Source organism: Chelonia mydas, chromosome 6 (assembly GCF_015237465.2).
Source record: "Chelonia mydas isolate rCheMyd1 chromosome 6, rCheMyd1.pri.v2, whole genome shotgun sequence".
In the NCBI taxonomy this organism is placed as follows: domain Eukaryota; kingdom Metazoa; phylum Chordata; order Testudines; family Cheloniidae; genus Chelonia; species Chelonia mydas.
Genome location: NC_051246.2, coordinates 18,722,024 through 18,746,821, shown reverse-complemented (window position 1 = coordinate 18,746,821; position 24,798 = coordinate 18,722,024). Strand labels below are relative to the sequence as shown.

Genomic DNA, 24,798 nt, shown 5'->3' with positions numbered 1-24,798 from the left:
TCAGAGAGGCCTCCACAGTCGAACAACAAGAGGAATTTCACAAGGAATCAAAGCACACTGTCATAATGCTATCACCTTCTATTTCTCTTGCACCAAGATGCTCTACAAGCTATATACATACAGTGCTACTGAAATGCAGCCACTTCTGAGGTGGACTGCTGCACCCGTATGACAGTGGGACAAATCCACGTAGAAATTCCTAGTCAGGGATACTGCTTGAAACTTTATTCGGTGGGCTTTGGAAACCTGGGTAGAAGCAACCACCGGGTGGAGGATTCCAGGAGCCAGGACCTCAACATTGCAGGCTGCCAAATAGGTCTAGGCACCTCAGCCTCTGCTGCCAGGGATGAGAAGATGATCCTGGAGCAGACAGGGTGCCTCAGCGTGAGGGCTCGAAGAGGTACTCCAGGTCCGGCTGCCGCAGCCTCTGCTCCTTGTTCTTGTTCTTGGTAAACTCTCTCAGCATCACCATGACATCATTCTCAAACACCTCCGGAGTGGGCTTTGCTTCTTCAGGGAGAAAGGACACAGGTTGAGACATAGCACTCCCAACCCCATTTCTCAGAGTCACCGGCTTCACATCTTTGTGCAGCCAATCAGGAGTCACACTGAACCCCGTCTCATATCCCTCTAAAGTTGTAGTGCCTCTTTCAAGTCTGCTTCACTAAATACCATGGGAACTCAGGTCAGAGCAGCTAACCACTCTTCCTAGTGAGACCCATCTCAGCTGTCAACAAACAGCTCTATGATATAGAGGGAGTAAAACTCTACACCCATTCAATTAGTGCAGAACAGGGGAAGTTTATGATCATCTTGTGCCTTGAAACATCAGGATTGGAAGCCACGGACATTTTCTGAGCAAGAGTCACTGCAGTTGCTATTCTGATCCCCATACTGTATATTGCTGCGTGTGAAGCCCAGGTGAGCCAAGACACACTCATCACCCCAGAAAGCTTCCTGCTCCATCTCATCATAGAAGACAGGGCCCAGGGACCAGTTTAAATACCTAGCTCTTGTAGACTTTACAGAGGTCAGTATCATCACCTTATTTTGTGGATGGGAAAACTGAGGCATGGGGAAGGGGAAGTGACTTGTCCAAAGTCACCTAGCAGACCTGTGGCAGATCTGGGAATAGAGCCCAGGTCTCCTGAGCCCCAGCCCACTGATCTATCCTCTAGGCCACACTGCCTCCCCTGAAGAGTGCCCTGTTGCCATCAGTACCTGTTGCCCAGTAGTAAATATCCCAGTCGTTGCTGGGCTCGTTGATCAGACGGTCATAGAGGTTCAGCTGCCGCTCGGTCATGCTGTTAAGATTCTCCTTTGCAAAGAGGCTAAGTGAGGCGAGAGAGAAACCAGGAAGCATGAGGAACATAGGAACTGTCAGGCTCACAGCCAGGGTCCGTCCAGCCCAGCATCCTGTATGACACTGGCCAGTGCCAGCAGCAGGCAGATGTGGGATAATCTACCCCCAACCAGGGCTCATCCAGGTCTCTAGTAGTTAAAGATCAGCTTAACACTGTAGCTGAGATTTAATATCCCTATCAACATTGGTTATCCTTAATTATAACTCTGGATATTTTAGTTATGCATAGAAATGTTAGGTCACTTGGGAATCTTACCATGTTCCTGACTTCACTAACTTCTTGTGGTAGGGAGTTCCACAAGCTAATTAGGCACCGTGTGAAAAGGATTCGCCTTTATCATTTCTAAATTTCCCATCCTTCCATTTAATTGACTGTCCCGTTGTGCTTGTTATGAGACAGGGAGAACAGAAGCTCCCAAACTTGCTTGTCTAGACCAGTCATTGTTTTATCAATTTATGTTCCCTCTTACTGGTCTCCTTTCAGACAATAATCTCAGTCTTTTCTTTCTCTCTTTGTAGGAGAGTTTTTCCAGGTCCTTGATCATTCTCAACCACCTCCTTTCAGCAATACCCTTTTGGAGAAGGGGTAACAATACAGCATGCCTTAACCAGCTGAGGCCGCACTACTGATGTACAGGACAGCATTAGAATCTTTTAGCAGCACTGAATTTCACCTGCCATGGTGCTGCCCATTCCCCAACTGGGCTCGGGCTCGCTGAAGTTCCACGCAGCCCCCTGTAGCCTGACTAATCTCAGTCACTTCGTGGCCTCTGTGTGTCTGTGACCTCGCCCTGCAGGTCGCTACTTACACTGAACGGCACGGGACCCGGCACGGACCTAACGGCAAACTCGGTTCCCCGCCGTGGGGGAATGGGGAAGCCTGGCAGAGCCAAGGAGGGCCAGGAGAGCTGCTGGGGAGACGGAGACCCTCATGCCCTCCCCAAAGGAGGGGGCAGGAAGCGAATCCACCCAGGGAACGTAGCCAGCCAGAGGGAGACCCCGATCCGGGCATCCCCGCGCAGGGCCCCCCTTACCTGAGCAGCAGGCAGTTCTCCAGCATGCCTCGCTTCCTGCTCTCGTACAGGAGCCGGGCTCTCTTGGCCGGCAGCGGCTCGCTGGGGCGCTCCTGCCAGGGGGGCAAGGGGATCTCCAGCAGGTCCTTCCGCGAGTCGGCCGGGGAGCCGCCCCGACAGCCGCGCCGGGCGGGGAGCGAGCTCGGGCGCGGGGCGCGGAGAGCCCGTCGGGAGAGAGACAGGAGCTGCCGAGAGAGCGGGTGCGTGAGAGGAGCCGGGGCCCAGGCTGGGGCGCGGGGGCTGCCTCGTACTGACCCGCCCCCAGCCCGACACCCCGCAGGGCGCCCACCCGGGGCGGGGGTTGTGCCCCAGGCTCTGCCCCTCCCCCGCAGAAACTCGCCCCGCTCACCCGAAGCCCCATCACCGCTGCCGCCGCCATCCCGCTCCCTGGGCCTAGCCGCTCTACTCCGGCCTCTCTATGGTACCACCGGTCCCGGCGGGCGGGGGCGGAAGGGGCGTGTCCTGCGGCGGAAGGGGCGTGGCGTGACGGCGCTGGCTGTGGCGGTGAGCGGTTCGCGCGCTTCGGGCCTGCTCGGGACGCTGGGCCCCTGCGCGGTAACGGGTCGGCGGGCACCCCCCCCCCGGTGACTCGACGCAGTGGGGCCGGCGCGGGGGGGGATCGGGGCCGCGGGGCGGGGGGGCTGGTCGGCCGGGCCCTGAGGCGGGGGGAGCGCTGGACGGGCCCCCGCTCTCCCGGGGGGTTGGGTGAAGCTGGCGGGATGATCGTGGGGAGGGCGGTAAATCTAAGCGGGGGAGGGGGAGCCGGGTGGGCAGATATGGGGGAGCCGGGGCGGGTAGGTCCAGGGAGGCGGAGGGGGGTGTAGACTCAGGCCGGGCGCACATGGCCGGCCCGTGTTACTGAGCCGCCTCTCCCCGCAGTGCACCGCACCTCCTTCCTTCCTGTGCCCCCGGGCTCTGGCTCCCGCCGCGGCTGGAAATATGTCCGAGGGGGTGGATCTGATCGATATCTACGCCGACGAAGAGTTCAACCAGGTGAGCGGCGAGTGAAAGCCCCACCCCCATCACGGCGGGGATTTGCAGAGAGTTGCTGGGAAGTCTCATGGAGTTGGGGGGGGGGGGGCTATTTGGAGAAGGTGAGCCCCCCCCTTGCGGAGGATATTAAACTCCTGAGACTCGGAGGCTGTGAAGTAGGCTGCAAGGGACCACAGGTGGAATCTGGTTCCTACCCGTCTGGTAAAGGCACGTGATGGGGCTTGTGTGCCAGCAGAGGAGCATTATGGTGCTGAAGGGTGGCTCTGAAAATCCCCACAGAGCATGGGAAGCCTGCAAAGAGGGGGAGTGTTGTTAAGTCATTATCTGGGTCCATGACTGGAATCTGCTGGGATGTTTTTTTTCAGCTGGAGCGAGTGCTTGTCTGATTACAATCTGTGGGCAATAGGGAGAAAGAAGTGGGCAGTACCTATTGGACTGAAGTGTCCTTTAAGACAGGGAGATCTGTGTTGTTGGAGAAGAGATGGATACAACAGATTGGGAATTTAGCCATCCTCTTCTGCAAAACATGAGGGTAAGAGACAGGAAATGAAACCAGAAGAGAGCTAGATGGGGCAACTACTAGAGATCTCTCTGCGACTGTAGGTACATGAACACAATCTGATTTAGGGTACTCAGGACTTCAGGATGCTGAGCTCTTAAGGAATTGTAGCTGCTTGAATAAGTGGGTATTATCAGAGAGGTGCCTAAATTACAAAGAAATTATCCTGATGATACCAGGAACTGAAAATCTATCCTGGATTTACAAGAAGAAAATTATTGTGAATGTGTGAATAATAAGGTAGCTTATGTAGTAAGGAACGTGAATGCAGTGGTCCAAGTGTATTAGATTTCATGGAAGCAAATTTTGGAGAGTTAAGAAATCTGGACAGGTGGGTATAATGGAAGCAAGTTCAGCTCCTTGAAGATGAAAATGCTATGGAAGTGCTAAGTCTGAAATCATGGAAGAAGGTTAGAGATTTTTAGACAGGAAACTGCAATCAATCTTGATGACTTTTCAGGAGCAAAATGCAAAGAACAAGAGACTGCCAGTGTGGTCTCATGAGGGGTTGAACAGAAATTTGAAGGCAATAAACTCCTGTTCTGAAAAGGTGGGAGGTTACCAAATGAGACCATACCAGAAGTTGAGCCGTGAGGGAAAAGTTAACACTGGCAGAAAAGAATGTTAACCATGACATGGGTGTTAAGGGAAATGTGAGAGACTTTTACAGCTATCTTGGGAGAAATAGTAGTGCTTGATTGGAAGTAGATGCATTAAATGAGGATGAAATTGAGGATGGTTCTAAATGGGTGATATCTTGAACGCCTTTCTGAAATCTTACCTTTAAAAGAACTGCATAAAAATTATGGTATTTCTGTGCTGTATGACCCCCAATAGCCTGGCTTCATCCCCCACTGAAAGCAGTTTTAACTTTAAAATAACCATTTACCTTTTTTTGGAATCCGCTTGGGACTTTCTTATTGACTGAAAGCATCCTAGAGTGCAGCATGGTTATTCAAGTCTCACTGGATCCCATGCTATAATGATAGGTCAGAATTACATTCTGGGATGTGGCCATTGAAACAGTTCAGTGCAGAAATATACTTAATTTAGTTTCCTTGCTGTTAACCTTTAACAAGCAAAATCAAGAAAGTAGCTTTGGACAGTAGTATGAGAACTGAGTAGGTATGAGAGAACTTGGAAAATACGAACATATGCAAATTAGTTTATCAGGATTACAGGCATTCTAGAATAATGGAAAATGACTGACAAATTTCTTGAGTCATTGGCCATTATTTTGAAAAGCCCTGGGGGAGGAGATGTGCTACCAATCTTCAGAAAAGGGAGAAAGAGTGACTCTGGCAATTACTGTTTGGAAGGTCTATCAGTTCCTAATTAAAATAAAAGTCTGTAAACATCTTGAAGGATAACAGAGATATGAGCAGTGTAAGCATCATGGAATTATAAAGAAAAAAAATCAAACCCCTCTCATTTGTTAGCTTTCTGTTATTTTGACTTTAAAGCACTTACTGTGCCACAGTAATTATCCAGGTTTGGGTTGGCTCTGAGTATTTTCACGTGGCTTCAGAAGTGGCTGGAAAAGCAGAAACCAAGAATGGTAATAAAAGGCAATGTATTGAGTTGGGAGAAGATGTTTACTGGATGCAGAAAAAAAATCTGTATCGGACATGGTCTTACTCAACATCTTCAGTGGTTCTCTGGAAGTAAACCGCATGATAAAAACATTCACGGATAAAACATCTCCCACATACATGAATAGCTGTAGTTTTTAAGTCTAGAAGTGATCATTATGATCCATCTAGTCTAACCACCTGCATAACCAAGGCCATGGAATTTCATTTTCAATGGGAGGAAGAAACCTAGAAAGCAACAGTGCTAAGAGAAAGAGGCTATGGTGTGATTGTGGGTAGTTTGTAGTGTTGTAGCTGTTTTGGTCCACAGATCTTGAGAGATAAGGTGGGTGAGATAATGTCTTTCCTTGGACTGACTTCTGTTGGTGAAAGAGACAAGTGTTCGCCACTAGAAGACATTACCTCATTCACCTTCTGTCTCTAAGGCTACGTCTACACTAGAAACTTCAAAGCACTTCACTTTGAAGTGTGAGTGTGCGCTCTCCCAGCACTCCTGGTCATCCACCTCCCAGCACTCAGAGCCTGGCCACACTAGCACTTTAAAGCACTCAAATTTGCTGCACAATCACTGATTTTTCACACCCCTGAGCCAGCAAGTTAGAGTGCTATAAAATGTAAGTGTAGACAAGCCCTAATAGTGGCTAGTGAGTTGGGGCTTCTGTATCCTGCTGCATGGTGGATCTCAATTCTGTGGCAGGACACCCCTACTCCTGATTCCTGTGATTAATTTTACATCCTGTGACAAAGTAAAAATTCTACTGCAGCTGTTTGTTCACAAAATAATTCCAGAGCACAAGATTGTAATTAAATCTAAAAATGCACCACTTGATCAATATACGATTAGTCAAGGGCTCAGTCCTTGCAAGGTTCAAATAGACACGGTTGCGGATTTGAGTTGCAGCAGGGAGATCTTAGCTGCAGAACATTGTTGCCATACTTGCCAGGTGGGGATGGGCTGTAAAGTGCTCTCTTTGTCTTACTGAATGAGGTGACAAAGGCAGTCTTTTACAGCCAGCCCATGGCAATGTGGGGAAAGGTCCTGAAAAGCCAGTTCTCTTCATGGCAAAGACAGTATTGGGGTGAGATGGAAAAATGAACAAACCTTGGGAAGATCTCTGATCATTTATAGCTGGAGCAGCAGCAAATAGCATAATTAAGGCTTCAGAATGGTTTCCATTCCAACCCCCTATTCTTTTGCACTTGTAACTTTCTGAAACTCACCTTTCAGGCTTGGTCTGTGTACAAAGGTGACTTTGTTGGGGGTGGAGAAGGAGTTTAAACAGAAACAGCTGAGCAGTTTTTGAGAATGAGTACAAAAATATTTTCCCTGTTAAAATTCTTGTAACCTTTTTAATCATCTCCGCAACTGAATAGCTGGAGGCCGAAAATGGAAATTTGGCTTGGAGATAGCCCTTGCTTTTGAGAAGGGCTTGTGTAGAACCTTAACTGGCATTTCCCAACTTCACATTGTCTAACCTTGCAATCTTGGCACTTCCTTTTGTACGGAATGCAGTGTATCTTACTGCTCTTTGCTGCAACCTTAGAGACACATGTCACAGGGTCAGGGCAACTGTATCTGTATTTCCCCTTTGTGGGGCACCCAGTTTAATTTGCAGAGCGCCCCGCCTTGCACTGTGATATCCACAGCAAGCCAGACTGCCTAAGAAGAACAGCGCCTGTGCTCTGCTGTCTCTCTGAAGACCTGTGGCCGGTGTGTAGCCAGCAGTTATAAGTTACCATGCAGCTCCTTCTACATTTATTCTTAAAAAGTATTACAGAGAAAACCTGTTAAAACAATAAGAAAACCTTACGTGACTGCTCAGAAGCTTACCAGAGGGCACCCCCAACTCCCGCCCAGGGCTCTGATAGATTTTAGTCCTTCAAAATCCAGAACTGGGTGCTGGCAGATCAGCTGTTTCTTTATACAGCTCGGCCCTTTGATCTTGGCCTGCTGTAATGGGTAATCAGCAGACACTGACCCTCTGTTCAGGGTAAAAACAACGAGGAGTCCTTGTGGCACCTTAGAACGCCCATCTTTTCATGTACTGTGTATATATACCTGCTACTGTATTTTCCACTCCATGCATCTGGTGAAGTGGGTTTTAGCCCACGAAAGCTTATGCCCAAATAAATGTGTTAGTCTCTAAGATGCCACAAGGACTCCTTGTTGTTTTTGCTGATACAGACTAACACAACTACCACTCTGAAATCTGTTCAGGATGGAGCTTCAAAAGACTGGGGTTTTGCATAACTGGAGGTGGGGAATTTGCATTAACCTCTCCCTAAGGATTCCCCAGGAAATCGACTTCACACTTATTGTCCCCAAAGTCCATATGCGTCTGGCACATTTTCAGTATAGTCTTTTAAACTCCCAGGTCTCTTATCTGTCACATTACCCCCCTGGGCCCACAATAATACATGAACTTTTACACAAGGCTATTCCAGGAAATTGCCATAGCTGCCTCAACTCGTTACTTTGATTGTCAGATCTTTGGAGGCAGGGACTGTCTTTTTGTTCTGTATATGCACTGTGCCTTGCACAATGGGGTCCTGGTCCAGGACTGGCACTACTGCAATATAAATAAGGTATCTGTTTATAGTACTGAGAAATACTCTTAGAGCTTATGCTCAAATAGATTGGTTAGTCTCTGAGGTGCCACAAGTCCTTCTTTGCTTTTTGCGAATACAGACTAACACGGCTGTTACTCTGAAACCTGTCTTAGTACTTTAGGATTCCAGGCAAGTCATAAGTATGAAAAATACACATTAAGTGGAACTCCACATATACCCCAGATTAATGACAGGTTTCAGAGTAACAGCCGTGTTAGTCTGTATTCGCAAAAAGAAAAGGATTACTTGTGGCACCTTAGAGACTAACCAATTTATTTGAGCATAAGCTTTCGTGAGCTACAGCTCACTTCATCGGATGCATCCGATGAAGTGAGCTGTAGCTCACGAAAGCTTATGCTCAAATAAATTGGTTAGTCTCTAAGGTGCCACAAGTACTCCTTTTCTTTTTACCCCAGATTAAATATAGCCTAGAGTAATATATTTATATATCTATCTATATATATCTCATAATTAAATCTAGCCTAGAGCAAGAATTTGAAGGCAGATCTAGGACTGTTCAGTTTTGTGGCTAAGAAACTTCTTCAGTTGCCCATGAAAGTGGTGGTGCTGTTTTTTTTCACACCCAAAAATGTATGTCCTATGTAGGGACTACCCTGATGAACAAAATATCAGTCCTCATCCTGAAAGGAAAACTGCACAACGCCTTCAAAAGATGAGCCTGGGAGCTTAAATGTATAACTTTGCTAGATACTGAAAATCATGGGCTCAATAGAAACACTGGACTTGTTATGGCTTATTACAACAATCTGTAACCCACTATCTGCACCCCAGCTTCCCACCCCCCCGCGCCCTTTCCTTTCCTTTCCTCCCTGTTACTGGCAGGATGTTAACAAGCCACTTCACCTTGAATAGTCCCTTGAAATACATGTTAACTACTTATGCTTAACAATCTGCTCTACCTTGTATTTATCTGTGACACTGATTACTTTTCCCAGCCCCGAAGAAGAGCTCTGTTCGAGCTTGAAATCTTCTCTCTCTCACCAACAGAAGCTGGGCCAATAAAAGATAGTACCTCCCCCACTTTCTCTCTCTAATATCCCGGGACGAACATGACTATAACAGCACTGCATACAACATAGGTAGATCTAACCCAGTAATGATACACTGGACTTTGATGGCAATGAAAACAAATGACAAAATGCTACACCTGTGTGTCTGAGGTTGTGGAAGAGAATTGCCTGCCAGGTGCTGCATTTGAGAAGCAGCCTGCAGCCCTGTGCTTGGATTGTGTTGTGAGAGAGGTGAGCAGTGGCACAGGGATGACCTTAGGATGTTTGCTCTGCAGAGGTGTTTTCTTTCATTGAGCCCCTGCTCTTTGGTGTTGCTTTATAAAGGTCAGGGTGTTCTGATTGCTTTTTACCTTAGAAATACCAAGTTTGGCCTGGCTCTGGTCTCCTGGCGGATGTTGAAAGCGCAACCAGGCCACCTTAGCATTCCATTAACTGGGGTTTGCGTGGCACACAGTAGCACCTGGTTAAATTAAATTAAATTGGAGAGGGGGTTAATAGAAAAGAGCAACATATTGTAGACAGAAACTAAAGAGGAAAACCCATGGGGGACGTTTTCAAAGGTGGGCATCTAATTCCCATTTTCTGCTGATGTTAGGCACCCAACACCATCTGTACCTACGAATATCTCCCCCTATGTGACTGAAAGATAAAGAAAGGAAGAGGCTGGCTTTATAAGATAGGCTCTGCTTTGGGATGCTAGCTGCAATCCTCCTCCTGTTATCACAACAGTAGCCAAAAAGAAAAGGGACTTGAGTCCTCACTTTAGGAAGTATGCTAATGATTGACTGGTTGGAGGGCAGATGTTTTGACTAGGATGGAGAGACACTGGCAGTGTAAAAGGCAGCTGGACATGGATAAATGCAAAGGAAGGGGATTTCTGTGTCAGCTGGGGAGAAAACACGTTCTGTGGTGGATTCCACAACTGAAGAATTGTAGCAAATGTGGGGTTCTGGCTGTTGATTCAGAGATTTGAAGTCCAGAAAGGACCATTGTGATGATCTAGTCTGACCAGGTGTACAACACAGGCCAGAGAACTTCCCCAAAATAATTCCTAGAGTTGATCTTTCAGAAAACATCCAATCTTGATTTAAAAATTTTCAGTGATGGAGAATCCACCACGATCCTTGGTAAATTGTTCCAATGGTTAATTACTCTGTTAAAAATCTATGGCTTATTTCTAGTCTGAATTTAAGTTTCCAGACAGTGGATCACGTTCTGCCTTTCTCTGCTAGACTGAAGAGCCCATTATTAAATATTTGTTCCTCGTGTCACTACTCTTCTTATCAAATGTGGAGCTTGCCAAAGCGGTTTGCGGCAGGAATGGATCAGCATTCTCATTGCGTGCCACAGGATTACCTGGTTAATAGTGCGGGTACTGATGATCCAATCAGTGGATTGCATTCAAAGCCCTTTCTAGGGGTGAATCTCGATTACTTGCCAGTTGTCATTCCTGATGTAGATACTTATAGACTGTGATCAAGTCATCCCTTAACCTTCTCTTTGTTAAACTAAGCAGATTGAGCTCCTTGAGTCTGTCACTGTAAGGCATGTTTTCTAATCCTTTAATCACTCTCGTGGCTCTTCTCTGAAGCATCTCCAATTTATCAACTTCCTCTTGAACTGTGAGCGCCAGAACTGGACACAGTATTCCAGCAGCGGTTGCAGCACGGCATTTACAGGCACAGCCCATTACAAAGCAGGGAGACAATCTCTGTACAACTCCAGTGGTGGGATGCCAGCTACAAAGTTCAGTTCTGGGCACTTGGTTATAGAAAAACTGGCAATATATTGGGGGAGGAGGAGTTCAGAAAAGGACAGGAGAAATGCCCAGGAACTGGGGAGATTGACTTGTGAGGAAAGATTAAAAAATGTTTGAACCTTGGCTAAGTGATGACTATGGGGAGTCAGAACCGTTTGCAAGGAGCCATGGATCTGAAGATGAATTAGTGGTGGAAGGTCTAGCTAGGACTAATAGAAGGAGATTGAAAGAGGGCATTTTTAGACCAGTTTTAGACCAAGTATCCAAAAAGGTCCCACTGTGGAGACTTCTTTCTATAGGAATGTGGGGTTAGTGTTCCAAGGCAGGAGGATGGTCACCCCTCCTTGGAGAGCTGGACTGGTCCAGGCACTAGGGATCATCTATTCCATCCCCTGGACTAAGGCATGTACCTTCCTGGACTTCCAGGAACTGTAGCCTGGAAATGATACATCAAGTCAGATCCCGCCCAACTGAACTCATTGGCTGTTTTATCCTTGATTTCATTAGGAGCAGGAGCAGGCCCTTAGATGTGTGTAATAGCTTTAAAATGGCTCTCTTTCTTGAAGGAATTGTCCTCCTGATCTCATGTGTCTGGCCTATCCTGGATGTACACTCCTGCTTATATTGTCTCAGTGCAAGAACAAGAGTGCACTTGATGAATTAAGATAATTAACTTCAAGCATATGAAATGGCTGCTAATGCATAATTAACCTGTGGCACTTGCTGCTGCGGGGTGTCAGTAAAGCAAATAGCTTTATAAGAGTTTTGAAAGGACCGTAGCATTTGTTGTAACAGTAACTGGGGTAAAATGATAAGCTAAGGGCTCTAATGCTTATAGTCTAATAAGAGCAGTAGGAGGAAATTGCCCCCCACTTAATTGCACTGCTTCCTCAAAAGCCTCATGCCACCTTGGGTTCAAGTCTCCTAAGTTAAGCCTGGCCAGGAGACTGCAGAGGGAAGGCCCAGATGCTGCAGTAGGCGGTGCTCTTTCCTCTGAGTGCTGAATCAGTGCCCCTGGGATCAGATGTAAAACGGAGGCCCTGGCCACTCGTGATCAGAAGAGGAGCCCTAGCCAGATTCCGTTCTGCGTTTGGAAGTTCTCCCCATAGTTTCATTTGGATGCAGCGTTCTTCACTTCCTGTCCTAAACTGTTGTCCTTTTTGTGACCCCAAATGAGTCACATCTGCACACTGACACACAAGCTGCTCCCATGAGGCTGCAGAGCCCACACAGCTACAGGAGAGTGAGCCACATTCCACTGTGCCTTCTGTGTTGGCCGAATCGTGGTCTCTGTTCCACGGCAGAGGAGGTGGGGCTAGTGAGAACCAGTCTGGATTTGAGGTTCTCAGGGAGAGTTGGTGGCAATGAGAAAAGTCCTCTCTGTCATTGAACTCCTTTGTTGTCTGAAATTTATGGCAGGAGCTTTGCAGACACGTAGAGAAACGAGTCCTTGCCAAAGCCACTTAGAGTCTGAACCAGGCGGGAAAAATGTTATACCCAAGGTAATCATTCAGATTTAGGATGTGGAAGACACAGAGAGGCTGAAGAACCAGGAGTGTCCCTGTTACATGGTACCTCAGCCCAGTAGCATTCCTTCCCTTTGGATTCTGAGAGTGGGTGTTCTAGCGAAACTCAGTCTGGGCAGGAGAGAATGATTCCTTCTCAGGATTGTTTTGTCCTTGGTGTTTAATCTCTTGGGTGCACGGGCTGTTTCCCAGCAGATCAGAAGCACTGGACAGGGCAAACCTCTAACCTGCTGGAGCCTCTCCCTTGACGTGACTGGCTAGTGATTGATTGTTGCCGAGCTGGTAAACCGGCCCTGTGGGCTTGTCACAGAAATGCTCACTGATCTCTTGTGTGTCCTAGGACTCCGAATTCAGTAATGCTGACCAGATGGATCTGTACGACGACGTGCTAGCAGCAAGCTCGCAGCCACCCGAAAGCCGCACCAGCAGCTCAGAGGCACCGACCGAGATCCGCCAGGAGCAATCCCCCAAGCCAAACAGCAAATCGCCTGCCATCCTGTACACCTACAGTGGCCTGCGCAACAAACGGGCTGCCGTGTATGTGGGCAGCTTCTCCTGGGTGAGTCGGGTCACTGATGCCTGCTGGAAGCACATGGCCTAGTATGACTGTCCTCCACTTACTGGGGACAGATGCGGTGTCTTGAGCGCTTGCAGTCTGCGCTGCAATCGTAACTGTCAAGTGAAGTGAAATCAAGGTTGGTCTGTACGTGGATAGGGGTCCTCTAAGGAAACCCATGTTCTGTAGAAAGGGATGTGGTGTAGGGGGCTCTCTTCCCTTTGTGTCAATACTGAACCAGTGCCCCATCCTGGGCTTGCAAGGGCTGTGCTATCAAACAGTTAGTGAGGTGTGGTAGAACAGAGACCTGGACCACCTGTGGCCAATGGAGATCTCATGGTGCGGTCTGCATGGGACTGGGATTTAGAGCCTTTCTAGCTTCGGAGCTAGTGCAGTGGGAGAATGATGGCTCTGCGCCAGCTTATTTGCTCTTGTGGCTGTGGGCTGGCTTATATGACATGAGGTGGTGGCTCTCTGAAGAACAGATGTCCCCACTACACAAATCACTGACACAGTTGGGACTAATTGTCCCCTTTGTTGGTAGTCCCTGAGAGAAGCCAAGGACTGAATGGGCCTGGAGACAGAGCTCTGCCCCACAACCCCTGTGATCCTTTTTGCTCCAGGCCTGTTGGTTGGAGTGGCTCGTGCGGGAATCTTACCCTGCTGCTCAAACTCTGTAGACAGAGCCCTTCAATCACCACAGCTTTCCATGGTGCCTTTCCCCAGATCTTACGACTGTCATTTACAGCTGCCTCCCTGGGGATTGGTGGCTCCCAGACACTAGGGTTACTAGGCTGGGCTGTATCGCCTTCCCATTGTGGCATCAGAAACCGGAGCCTATGCTAAAGATCCTAGGGGGACATTGAACAGGGCGAGCCTTGGTGGTGGTGAATGATCGATAATGCTAGTCCTGGAACAAGAGTATGTGGCCCAGAGATCCTGCCATAGGGCCTCAGCTGCTAACCCTGTCCTTTTCCACCTGTTCTCACTCAGTGGACAACTGACCAGCAGCTGATCCAGATTATTCGCTCAGTGGGGGTCTACGATGTGGTGGAGCTGAAATTCGCGGAGAACCGAGCCAATGGCCAATCCAAAGGGTGAGAGCTCTGGGGGGGACCCAAGGCCTTCTGGCATTGGGCCAGTCCGCAGAGGGAGAATTCCCAGGGTCTTCCGGCGGTGGGCCAGTCCAAAGAGTGAACACTGTTGGGGGAGACCCTGGACGTTTTCTCCTATGGGTTTGTCACCATGATCGTCCTTCCTGTTCCCTGTGGGCAGGGTGTCAGGAGGCCTTCTTGTGGAGCTGTGTGGAGGCTTGAAAGGTGCTTGTGTGAATGGAGCTAGTGTGTTGAAGCACAGAGGACGAGGTAGCGAAGAGGTGATGGGGAGCTGATGGGAGGCACGTAGGAATTCCGGTTACCCTGCAGTGGTGGGTTGGGTTCAGCTGCAGACGGACGTCCATAGCGAGAGGTGAGGATTGCTGCTTTCTATGCTGCCTAGGCCATGGGGAGAGGTGTAGATTGAAGCATCCATGGTTGCCCATTGGGTTGTCCCCACAGATTGTGGTTGTGGGGAGGAGGGCAGGCTTGGTCCCTTGATGTGATGGGGTACTGGTCTGCCATCATCTGCTTGTCTCTGGCTCCCCCCAGGTATGCAGAGGTGGTAGTTGCCTCTGAGAACTCAGTCCACAAGCTCCTGGAGCTGCTGCCTGGCAAGATCCTCAATGGGGATAAGGTGGAGGTGAGACTGGCCACCCGGCAGAACCTGTCGCAGTTCGAGGCACAGGCTCGGAAACGTAAGTGGGACAGGCCTGCTACCAGGGCGGGGCGCAGGGTGCATGAGGAAGGGGAGACTCCCATTGGGCCCTAGAGATCCTGAGCAGAACTTCAGCGGCCTGAACCAACCAAAACCCTGGGGTGGGGGCTGAATTCCCAGGAGTCTCTGCGTGTTTTTCCTGTTGCTGCCGAGTCTGACCAGATCCTGACCCGAGTCTTTATGATCCCATTTTAGGTGCTCATAGACTGCGAAGATCCCTCGTAGCCTCCTCCTCCTCCTCCTCCTCTCCAAACTGAATGGGCTTAAGCTCTTCAGCCTATCATCATAGCTAAGACCCTCCATATCTATTAGTAGCTCTTCTCTGGACCTTCTCCAGAATTTGTACATCCCTGCGGAGGTAAGGTGCCCAACACTGGACGCAGTACTCCAGCTGGGGCCTCACCATGGGCCTTGTACAATGGCCTTTTTCCTCAGTCTGATGGCCTGGCCCAGTGTCCCAGCCCCGCCCCAGCTAGGGGGCGCTGTGCAGCTGGAGGTGCCATCTTTCCAGGGACACACATGATGAAACTGGCCACCTGTGGTCATAGTCAATCCCATGGCACGTTTCGTAAGAGGAGAATTACTGCCTCCTAGTGCTCTGGACAAATTCCAACTGCGTGACTGTCCTGTAGCCTTCACATGCCCCAGGCAGTTGCAGTGGAACACCAAATTTTCCATTGCCCACCCTGAATTGTCAAAAAGAAGTGTTCTGCTCTGTCAGACCACTGCCACCTTCTGCCATGGAGGTGGCTGCATTTCAGTGGCAGGTGAGAGGTTCCTCTGTTCTGTCCCTTACCTCACAGGGCTGTTGTGAGGCTGTTGGCTTTGTCTGCACTGGGGAATTGCCCTGGCTGTAGCCATTGGTGTAGCTGTGCTCACCCTGATGGAGCTGACCAATGCCTGGTATGAATGGAGCTTCTACCTGGATGAAACCGGGCCAGCTCATAGCAGTTTACCATGTACACTAGGGGGTTTGCATCAGTGGCTGTTACAGGACCGCTCACCAGGGCAGGCAAGGCCTCAGTGTGTCTCCAGCCCTTTGATTCTGGGCTGAAAGGGGCTAGAGAAGGGAAAGTTTCCTTGTAGTAGTAATCTCCCTTGGCTTGTTCCCAAAGCTCTTCAGACATAGCCTCAGGTCCTGTCTGTCCCCACAGCTGCAGATGAGCAACATCTGCATGTCTGCTGCAGATTTAACCCCCTCAGACTCAGACTCCCTCATGGTCCGCATCTGGTTACTTGCTCTCCAATACTTGGTAGCCATGAGAGTTTTGGATCCAAGCTGTGTCCCTCTAAGTTTGTTCACCTTATAATCCCGTTAATCCTTTCCAGATCCACTCCCCTAGGGGATTGCAGGCTCTGTGGGTCATGGTCACTTAAAGTATTGGCAGGATTTCAGTCTCTGCCGCTGTGCAGGCCCAACCCAGTTGTATTAACCAATAAACAGGCAAGCTCTCACTCATGCAGTGCTCCGCTGCGGCCTCTTGCAATTTGTCAAGGCTTTTGGCTTCTGCCCGGGTAATCAATTTGCATTGCATCTTCCATCCCCTGTGTTCAACACCGGGGCACTGCCTTGGAAGCTTTCCTGATGTCTTGGTGGAGAGCAATCACGCCCTGGCTGAGGCCCGTGGAAGTGGAGGCTACGTTTGGGTGGCTGGATCTTTCTCTTGGTACCTCAGGCTCCGCTGAAATCAGGCGTGTGGCTGTGGGAGACAGATGCCCCAATCTCGAGGCGGGGAGGTGTGGTAGGGGCTGGTGCAGGGTCGAGGGGACGATATGTCCCTCCCTCGGTCACTGGGTCATTCCATGCCCTGCCTTCTTCCCCCTTCCCTGGGCTTGTGGGGGCTGCCGCACCAGTTAACTCCCTTCAGGTGGTTTTCCTATGGACAAAGTCACCCCTGTGCTCACAGGCCGTTCCTCTTCTTTGCTGGCTAACAGGGGTGCCGCCGAGGGCTCACTCCCGGGACTCCTGGGATTCGATGGATGGCCGAGCCACGCCGACAGAGAATGCCGTGCCGCCCCCTCGTGTGGAGAAGCCCCCTTCCGTGCTGCCTTTCTTTAACCGCCCCCCTGCTGCCATGCCCCTCATGGCCCTGCCCCCTCCCCCGATGCCTCCCCCGCCACCTCTCTCCTCCAGCTTTGGAGTGCCACCTCCCCCGCCAGGAATCCACTACCAGCATCTAATGCCCCCTCCTCCTCGACTGCCCCCCCACCTGGCCGTGCCACCTCCAGGGGCGGTCCCTCCTGCCCTGCATCTTAACCCTGCCTTCTTCCCCCCGCCAAATGCAACGCTGGCCCCCCCGCTGGACACCTACAAGGCCTCTGCAGCATATAACCACAGCAGGTGAGAGCAACTCTAGCCTCTGCTGGACTTGGAAAGGATGGGCTGGAATTGTGGGGGCAGGAGACAGCAGCACCGTCATAACTGTGTGTCAGCCAGATCTGGCCTACTGAGCCCCAAGAGGGCAAAAGGTGTTGCTATGGGGTGCCAAGTGGTTGCCCCTGGCAAGCTCTGCCAGGTGGGCATTGACCCTCAGCGCCTTTTGGGTCGGTTCCAGCGGGTGGGAGCTTTCTCTCCATGCCCAGCTGATAGGCGTGTGCTCTGTTCTGTGCAGTCGAGAGCTGGGCCCACTGCCTCCCCCAGTGAGCGAAGCCGAGTTTGAGGAGATTATGAACAGGAACCGAGCGATTTCCAGCAGTGCCATTTCCAAAGCGGTGTCCGGAGCCAGCGCAGGTAACAGCAGCCCCCTGCAACCTGTCGTCCTCCATTCCCTGCCCAGTCCCTTTCCTCACCCCTCTCCTCATCTCCTGCAGGGGATTACAGTGATGCCATAGAGACCCTGCTCACGGCCATCGCTGTTATCAAACAGTCCCGCGTAGCCAACGATGAGCGGTGCCGCGTCCTCATCTCCTCCCTCAAGGATTGTCTTCATGGGATCGAAGCCAAGTCCTACAGCATGGGTGCCAGCAGTAGCTCCTCCAGGTAAATCCTTGCCAACCAGAGCAGGAGGGGAGAACTCCTTGTTCTCATCTTGGGCCTCTGGTGGAGATTGGGGAGGGGCACAGCTCACTACCCTTTGGGGAGACCTGAGTGGAAGGCAGCAGCCCCTTTGTCTGAAGATCTGGAGGGGAGCACGGCCTGGGAGACACTTAGCGCCTGGCCTTGTCTTCCAGAAAAAGACACCGGTCTCGGGAGAGGTCGCCCAGTCGGTCCCGCGAGAGCAGCAGGAGGCACCGGGACCCACTCCATAATGAGGATCGGCACGAGGACTATTTCCAAGAAAGGAACCGGGAGCATGAGAGACATCGGGACAGGGACAGAGAAAGGGACCGGCACCACTGAGAAAGGTGAGCTGGCCCGAGGCCCTGCTCCTTCTATCCCCCTTGTTCCGCAGGGCCATCTACCTGCTGCCAATGGGGCACACCTTCCCCTAGAGGGACGTGTCAAACTCCTGGGGGTGCAGACTGGACATTACGTAGTCTATTTCCCCTGGCTTTTAGCAGTTGACTCTCCATGGCTAACATGGCAGCCCCTCCAGTTAGTGTCATAACTACACAGTGGCCGCCTTCTGGATCTCAAGCAACAAATGATCTTTCATTGCCTGCAGCGTGTGTTCCAAGAGGGAAAGCCCCAAGGGAGAAGAGAAGGGAATGTTCCCATATCTCCTCTGATGGCTGCTGAATAACCAGCACTGAAGTCCCTCATTGGTGGTTTTCCACTGAAACTGCAACCAGCTTGGTGCTGCTACTTATTCATGTGCATCAGCAGAGTCATTTCCAGCTCCGTTCCTCTCCTTCCTGTGTCTTCACATGATTGAACTGTAGTAGGCTGTGAACCCACATTGCCCGCACTGAACAGCAGAGAGCGAGCTCCTTGCCCTTTGCACTCTGTCCTCCTTTCTAGGTTCAGTGCGGGCAGTGTGAGGACAGGGCTTTCCTGGGTCAGGTATCCTCCAGCTATGGAATTCCCTTCTGGGGTTAGCCTGCCAGAGTCCCTCACTGGCTGATTACAGCACCCTGCAATATCCTCCCTTCCTGTTAACCATCTTCAGAGCCACGGGACATTGAGCTCTGCTGTTTGTGGGTGGCTTGGCTGGGGAGAAGTGGCTTGTTGGATTTTTAGGATGGAAGTGTCAATAGCATGTGTGTGTCCCCCCTCCCCCCAGTAGTGAGGGGACATGATAGTGGTCTTCAAATACTTGAAAGGCTGCCATAAAAAAAATGAAGAAAAGTTGTTCTCTCTTGCTACAGAGGGCAGGACAAGAGGCAATGGGTTCAAGCTATGGCACTACAGATTTAGATTAAATCTGCTTCCTAATTCTGAGAACAGTAGGGCAATGGAACAGACTGTCTAGGGAGGTTGTGGAAGCTCCTTCACTGGAGTTTTTCGAAAGAGGCTGTCTTGGATGGCTTAGACACAACAAACCCTGCATCTTGGCAGGGGGTCAGACTAGAACTAGATGACCCTTGCGGTCCCTTCTAACCCTCTGGGTCTCTGGTTCTATTATAGCTCTACTGGAGAGGGCCATGCGACCTTTTAAATTAGGGCTGATGGGTCAGGGCTGCCAGTGTCAGGCCATGTGCTTCTTTCATTCCACTATTTCAGAATCACTTGGTGGGTGCGGGGAATGGAGGGCACTGCACAGTTTCCCCTGTGTCTACCCAGATGTACAGCCTCTCCTGCTTTCTGTCGGGGCTTTTGTACAGCACTTAGTCCTAAAAAATTAAAAACAGCTACCCACTAGAATTGCCTTTGAAGGTCTTGACTAAAGCCCAGCAGCGTGACTCATACGCTGCCCCTGCTCTCCTCTGAGAGAGGCCACCACTAAGGAACAAGCTGACTCAGAAATTACAAAGCATCAACCCTGCAAACATAACATCCCATGGGAGCTCTCCCAATCCTGCCTGGGCAGCTGGGATAATGCCAGGATTTCTGCTGCCTCCCTTACCTCTAGCCATACTGAGGTGGGCAGCGTTAGAACTGCAGACCAGCCTCCAGTATCCTCTCGAGAGCCACGGTGTTTTGGTCCCGTTCCTGCTGTGTAGGAAAGTTCTCTCTGCAGGACTCAGTGCACTGGTTGGGCTGCCTCTGGGTGAGACATAGGATGGCGGTGTCCTTAGTCTGTTGCGGGGGGAGTGCTCTGCGTTCTTTGTGCAGCTGTGAGGATTTTATTTGGCAATGGGCTGGTGCCTCTTAAATGATCTGCCTACTGCTGGAGTGCCTTCTCCTCTGAGCACGGTCGCACCCCGACACACTCCTGATTTGTACTAGGGTAAGACCGAGAGGCCCCCCACTGCAACTGGATCAGCTGCTGAGAGTTTCTTACCCAGATCAAAACATTGGTCTCCAGGGGAGCCCTGGGTTTCAAACCCACGATTGCCTTATGCTTTTAAACATTCATCCCCCACCCCAAAATGTTTCCAGTGTGAGTATTGTCCAGGCATGATGGGGGCCTGGTGGTTAAAGCAAAGAAAGGGGGTATTGGGAATGGAGCCAAGCTTTCTTTGCCACTGATTAACAGTGAACTTTGGCAAGTTACTTCCCTTTTCTGTGCCTCAGTCCCCCCTGCCCCTCTCCAGTGGCCGTAGTATTTGTCTACCTGCCACGTACTTGTAGCTTAACCCATTACCCTTCTGAAGCGCTCAGATCCTCGGCTGAAAGACATTCTAGAATTGCCCAGTGTAACCTGGTCTTGTTAGCACGTCCTTTGGTGTAGAGAACTGCCTGGGGCAAGTCCCCTCTCAGCAGAACCCGTGTGGTTTGCAGGATTTATTCCAGAATGTACATTAAATATTCCAGGTGAAATGACTGCCCTCTAGGTCACTGGTTCCAATCCAGCCTGGGTTGGTCATGACCTTCTGGCGATTTGACCTGTGCAGGTTTGGCTGATCTCAGTCGGGTTCCTAGTGCACAAGAGTCCTCGCTGGAGAGCCCACGATCTGTTAGACATGAATTGGCCTCCTTGGCATTCCCAGCTGTTCAGCCGAGGCCAGAATGGGCTGTGGAGGTGGAGTGCCTGTCTCGCTCCTACAGGTGGCCCCCGGGGCAGGGACAAGGCACCTCACCTGGTGGAGCCTGCCCTGGGGGTGGAGGACTTCCCTCTCCAAGGCCGTGGATGCTGCACCTTGATCCTGTCAACACCAGACTTGCACGAAGACAAATGTTAAAAGGCAGGTCCGTGGGGGGCCTTTGCCTCCAGTGGGGGAGGCTGACTGGGCCGCAGGCAGACCCTTGCTGAGCAGTTGGCATCAGTGGCAACTCAGGGCCTGGTCAGCACAGCAGGGAGACTGTGTGACCTGTTGTCTTGTTCTGTCCCTTCCAGGAGTTTGGTTGGCAGTAAGTGTTTTTAATGGACTTGTATCTCCTCACCTCGATCAGGACTGAAGGACGGAGACCGCTCCACCCCTCTTCTCCCCACTGCCCCCAGCTCCTTCCAGGCACCCAGGGAAAGCCACGTCGCCTGCGGGACTCCAGCTGGCACATGGTGGCCTCGGGACCCACACTCGCTGCTGCTGCTTCCTGGGGAAATGCTGGAAGACGTGGAGTTAGGGAGGGATAGCGTCGGGGCCACTGTGAGCAGGGAGTGCTCCAGTCCACGGATACTCGGACCCAAAGAGAAATGGTGCTTTTCCATGGAAGCTTGTGAGCTCCTTCCTCTCCATGGCCCTTCCGGGGACAGCTGGAAGGGAATCCATCACCCTCATGTGTGCTGGGGAGGGTTGGAGGTGGGGACGCAGATATCCCTGCGTGGTGTCTGCCGCCTGGCCTGCTTGGCTCACTGGGGCCAGTATCCATGCCCTCCCATGGTGCACTGTCTTCTCGTCCTGTGTTGGGGAGCTCTCCTGAGGAGTGTGATCCCTTCTCCCAACCAGTTCTAGGTCTGGCTTGACTGGCCCATTATACTCAGCTTAGATAACAGCATTTCCTCTTCCCCCTGCCTCATGGAGAGCAGGCTGGCTGCTGCTTCCCATCACCTCTTTCTGCTCCCCGTTGCCGTTCCTGTAGGCGCCTCTGAGTCCTCTGCGTTCTGCCCTGGCTCCTCTAGGGGGTTTGTCCGGAACAGAGGTGGCCCCTCTCGGCTGGACTCAACACCTCTGGCTCGCCATGCTGATCTCATGCAATAACTGTTCCAGTTCACGTTTTCCCCTACCGCAAGCCCCAGCCACCTGTTTCTCCAGAGCCAGCCTCCTCCCAGAGAGGCTGCCTTCCTTGTTTTAGAGGAAGCGGCATGGGCAGAGACTTGAGTGTTGTGATATCGGTGGATGGAGATGTGGTGGGCTGGGGGCTGGCTGGATGAGCCCAACCACTGATAACCCTGTGAGTTGCTTAGCCTTTTTGGGTGGTGGGAGGTGCATTGATTCCAGGGATGGAGAACTCTGCTGGGGAATCCCGCCCCTTCATAAACACTCTAGGAATGGGAGCTCCCATTTGAGTGCTGCGTGGGGGGTTTCTTTAGACAGCACCGCTGCTTGCTATTGCTCTACGGTGCGTGATGGTGAGCAAAGGGTTTGGGGTGGCTGAGAGTTGGTCTGCATCTAGCTAAGGCGCCTTGGTGCCTCTTCCAGCACATGGGGCGGATTGTGTCCAACAGTGCGATGCCTGAAGGGCCAGGGGAAATATAACCACCATTTCCACCACAGCCTTCAGCTGGTGATTCTCGAAGGCTGGTGGGGTAGGTGGTGTGGAAGGAGCCATGTTCCCTCGAGCAAAGGATGCTGTAGGGTACAGGTGGCCAGAGAGCAGCCTGCATGTGTCGCACCACAGTGGCATCTGAGCAGCAGCCTGTGGAGACTACACATCCCAGCATGCAGTTCTCCAGTCACTTAGCTCAAGTTATAACACATTGCATGCTGGGACCTGTAGTCTCCAGAGACTGCACCTTTATGTAAGACTGAGGTCAGCAACCACCTGCTGCATTTCATGACATTCAGTGTGGCCCTCCTGGCAAGTTGTGGACACAGCTGGGCAAAACCTGGGCACCATCCCCCCAGCAGAGGTCTCGCGCTCCAGCTGGGCACATCAGAGAGGGTGGCAGGGGCCGAGAGTGCACAGCCTGCCTGGAGGCTGGTGAAGTGAAGTGACACCTCCGTAAGAACTGTGATCAGTGAGGAAAGGCCAGCTCTGGATGTCTTTTTTTAAAATAAAATGACAAAAAACAGAAACTTAAAGTGAGGTGACATTAAAAAAAAAAGTGTAAAATACCAGAAAACCCTTTGACAGGAGAGTGTTCTGTTTTTTTACGTAATGACACAAATTTTTAGTTTATTTCAGAATAGTGGGGGGAGGGGGGGATGATAAAAAATAAAATAAAAAGCAACTCCCCAATTCCCCTCCCCCAGTTCTCAGTGATTTGATTTTTGTCTCTTTATGATAGGTTGGAAATTGTGTAATAAACTTGATGACGTTGTCAATCTTTTATACTGCATTGTATGTTTTCTTTTTTTTTTTCCTTTTGTAACAAAATATTTTAAATAATAAATGGGGTGTGAGCTGTTTTACGGAACCTGCATTGCATAAGATTCTCTCTCTGGGGCCATGGTGGTATTGGTGCTGTAAATGGGGATCTAGGGTTTGGGACTCTGGACTCCTGGATTCTTGACCTTGCTTGTGATCTGATTTTCAGAGGCGCTGAGTCCTCAGCACCAGCATTTAATGGTCAGACATATAGGAGGCTGCCAAGGACACTAGGCCAGCTACACCCACCCCCAGCCAAGGCTGCTGCCTGTGCTTCTAAACTATGCCTCCAGCCCAGCCTCCAGCTCCCTGCCCTACAGCAGTGGCTGGGACTGAAAGCAACTGCTCGGCCATGGCTTCTCTCTGGCTATCCCCTCCCCAGTAGGGGAGATTTCAGGGGTTTCTGACCCTTTAAGGGCACACCTGTTTGGGAGTTGTGGATCTCTGCCTCTCAGCCAGGACAGCATTCAGGGCTGTAGTGCTTTAAAAGCACCACCTTCCACCACTGACCGTAGGCAGCACCATTGACCTCAGCAGGCCAGTCCCATGCCCTGTGAAGTGTAAGGAATACTGCCCCCACCCCAGGAGGTCAGGTCAGTGCCTGTGGGATGCTTTGAGATCCACTCTTCAAAAGGGACAGAGGCAAAGTTTTGCGTGCTTTCCAACAGACCGTGGTTCAGGCTGTACGTCAGTCCTTGCTATCCAAGAGGATCTGAAAGTCGTGGTGCATAGGGGTGGTGGAAACCGCGCCATTCTGGGTAGGCCTAAGTTAAGGTTAAAATAATCAGAAGTAGGAAAGTCAGAGGTTTAGAATGAAACCCTAAATGCTTGAGTCTGGAAATAATCACTGAGGTGCACATATCAACGCAAACTGTCCCCTTCGCCTTCCGTTAGCCTCCCCTGGCCACCTACCCACTGTTAGCTGTCTTCTCTGTTGAGTGCTTGCATTACAGTAATACAGACTTCTGTTGATGGTCTAGCCCTCTGTATCAAGGGATGGTGGCCTGTGTGTCCATGATGAATGTAGGGAAAGTTGGCCGTGGCTTGGATCTGGATTGTTAGGGGGCCTTGGGTCTTTTTGGGAGGGTGACTGGGGCAGAGCTCTTTGTGGTGGATGAGGACAGGTTATTGGACAGATCATGTGTAGGGTAATGGGGGGTAATGTCTCATACTGGCAGCATGGGGGTTGGCACTGTAGTGGCTGTTTTCTGCAGCGTGGTGATGGTCTGTGGTCCATAGTTGAGAAGTAGATAGTGGTTGGGGACACTGTTAAGGTTGGTGACTGTACTTTATAGAATTCCCAGAATAGCTGGGTTCTGTTTCTTTGGACTAAAATCGTGCTATTCAAACCTTTTAAACATATCTCCATGTTCTTTGGCTTTCAAGTGCTTAATGATTTCATTGCCAGAGGGCAGCTGCATGGTTCCTTTACAACCTTACTGGGTTGTTTTTTTTTTGGTTGGGAAATTAAG

General features: G+C 50.7%; 2 protein-coding genes across 11 annotated transcripts in view; one reads left to right on the top strand and one right to left on the bottom strand.

Moving 5' to 3' along the window:
- Positions 1-63: 63 nt before the first annotated feature.
- On the bottom strand, positions 64-2,939 carry SDHAF2 (succinate dehydrogenase complex assembly factor 2). The gene is made up of 4 exons (XM_037899441.2): positions 2,786-2,939; positions 2,398-2,621; positions 1,222-1,331; positions 64-510 (listed from the first exon to the last, which is right to left on the bottom strand). The coding sequence occupies exons 1-4, from the start codon at positions 2,813-2,815 to the stop codon at positions 380-382; spliced, it is 495 nt and encodes a 164-aa protein (XP_037755369.1). The 5' UTR covers positions 2,816-2,939; the 3' UTR covers positions 64-379.
- The window catches only part of CPSF7 (cleavage and polyadenylation specific factor 7), a 24,758-nt gene continuing 2,755 nt past the window's right edge, over positions 2,796-24,798 (top strand). Inside the window, exons 1-10 of one of the 10 annotated variants that reach the window (XM_037899433.2) lie at positions 2,796-2,940; positions 3,316-3,429; positions 12,847-13,065; positions 14,056-14,159; positions 14,709-14,854; positions 16,810-17,215; positions 17,487-17,605; positions 17,686-17,854; positions 18,046-18,219; positions 18,480-23,375. In XM_037899433.2, the coding sequence (XP_037755361.1) occupies positions 3,376-3,429; positions 12,847-13,065; positions 14,056-14,159; positions 14,709-14,854; positions 16,810-17,215; positions 17,487-17,605; positions 17,686-17,854; positions 18,046-18,214 (1,386 nt within the window). In that variant the 5' untranslated portion in view covers positions 2,796-2,940; positions 3,316-3,375 and the 3' untranslated portion in view covers positions 18,215-18,219; positions 18,480-23,375. Of the gene's footprint in view, positions 3,021-3,315; positions 3,430-12,846; positions 13,066-14,055; positions 14,160-14,708; positions 14,855-16,809; positions 17,216-17,486; positions 17,606-17,685; positions 17,855-18,045; positions 23,376-24,798 lie in introns of those variants that run through there. The other 9 variants (XM_037899435.2, XM_037899434.2, XM_043549630.1 and 6 more) reach the window with 9 other exon arrangements.

Bases quoted from the DNA above. Each gene is read 5' to 3' on its own strand.
- SDHAF2 (XM_037899441.2), bottom strand. From the start codon at position 2,815: ATGGCGGCGGCAGCGGTGATGGGGCTTCGG. The intron at 1,332-2,397 runs GTAAGGGGGGCC...CGCCTCACTTAG, and splicing joins GAGAACTGCCTGCTGCTCAG to CCTCTTTGCAAAGGAGAATC. The intron at 511-1,221 runs GTACTGATGGCA...TTCTCCCTGAAG, and splicing joins TATTTACTACTGGGCAACAG to AAGCAAAGCCCACTCCGGAG.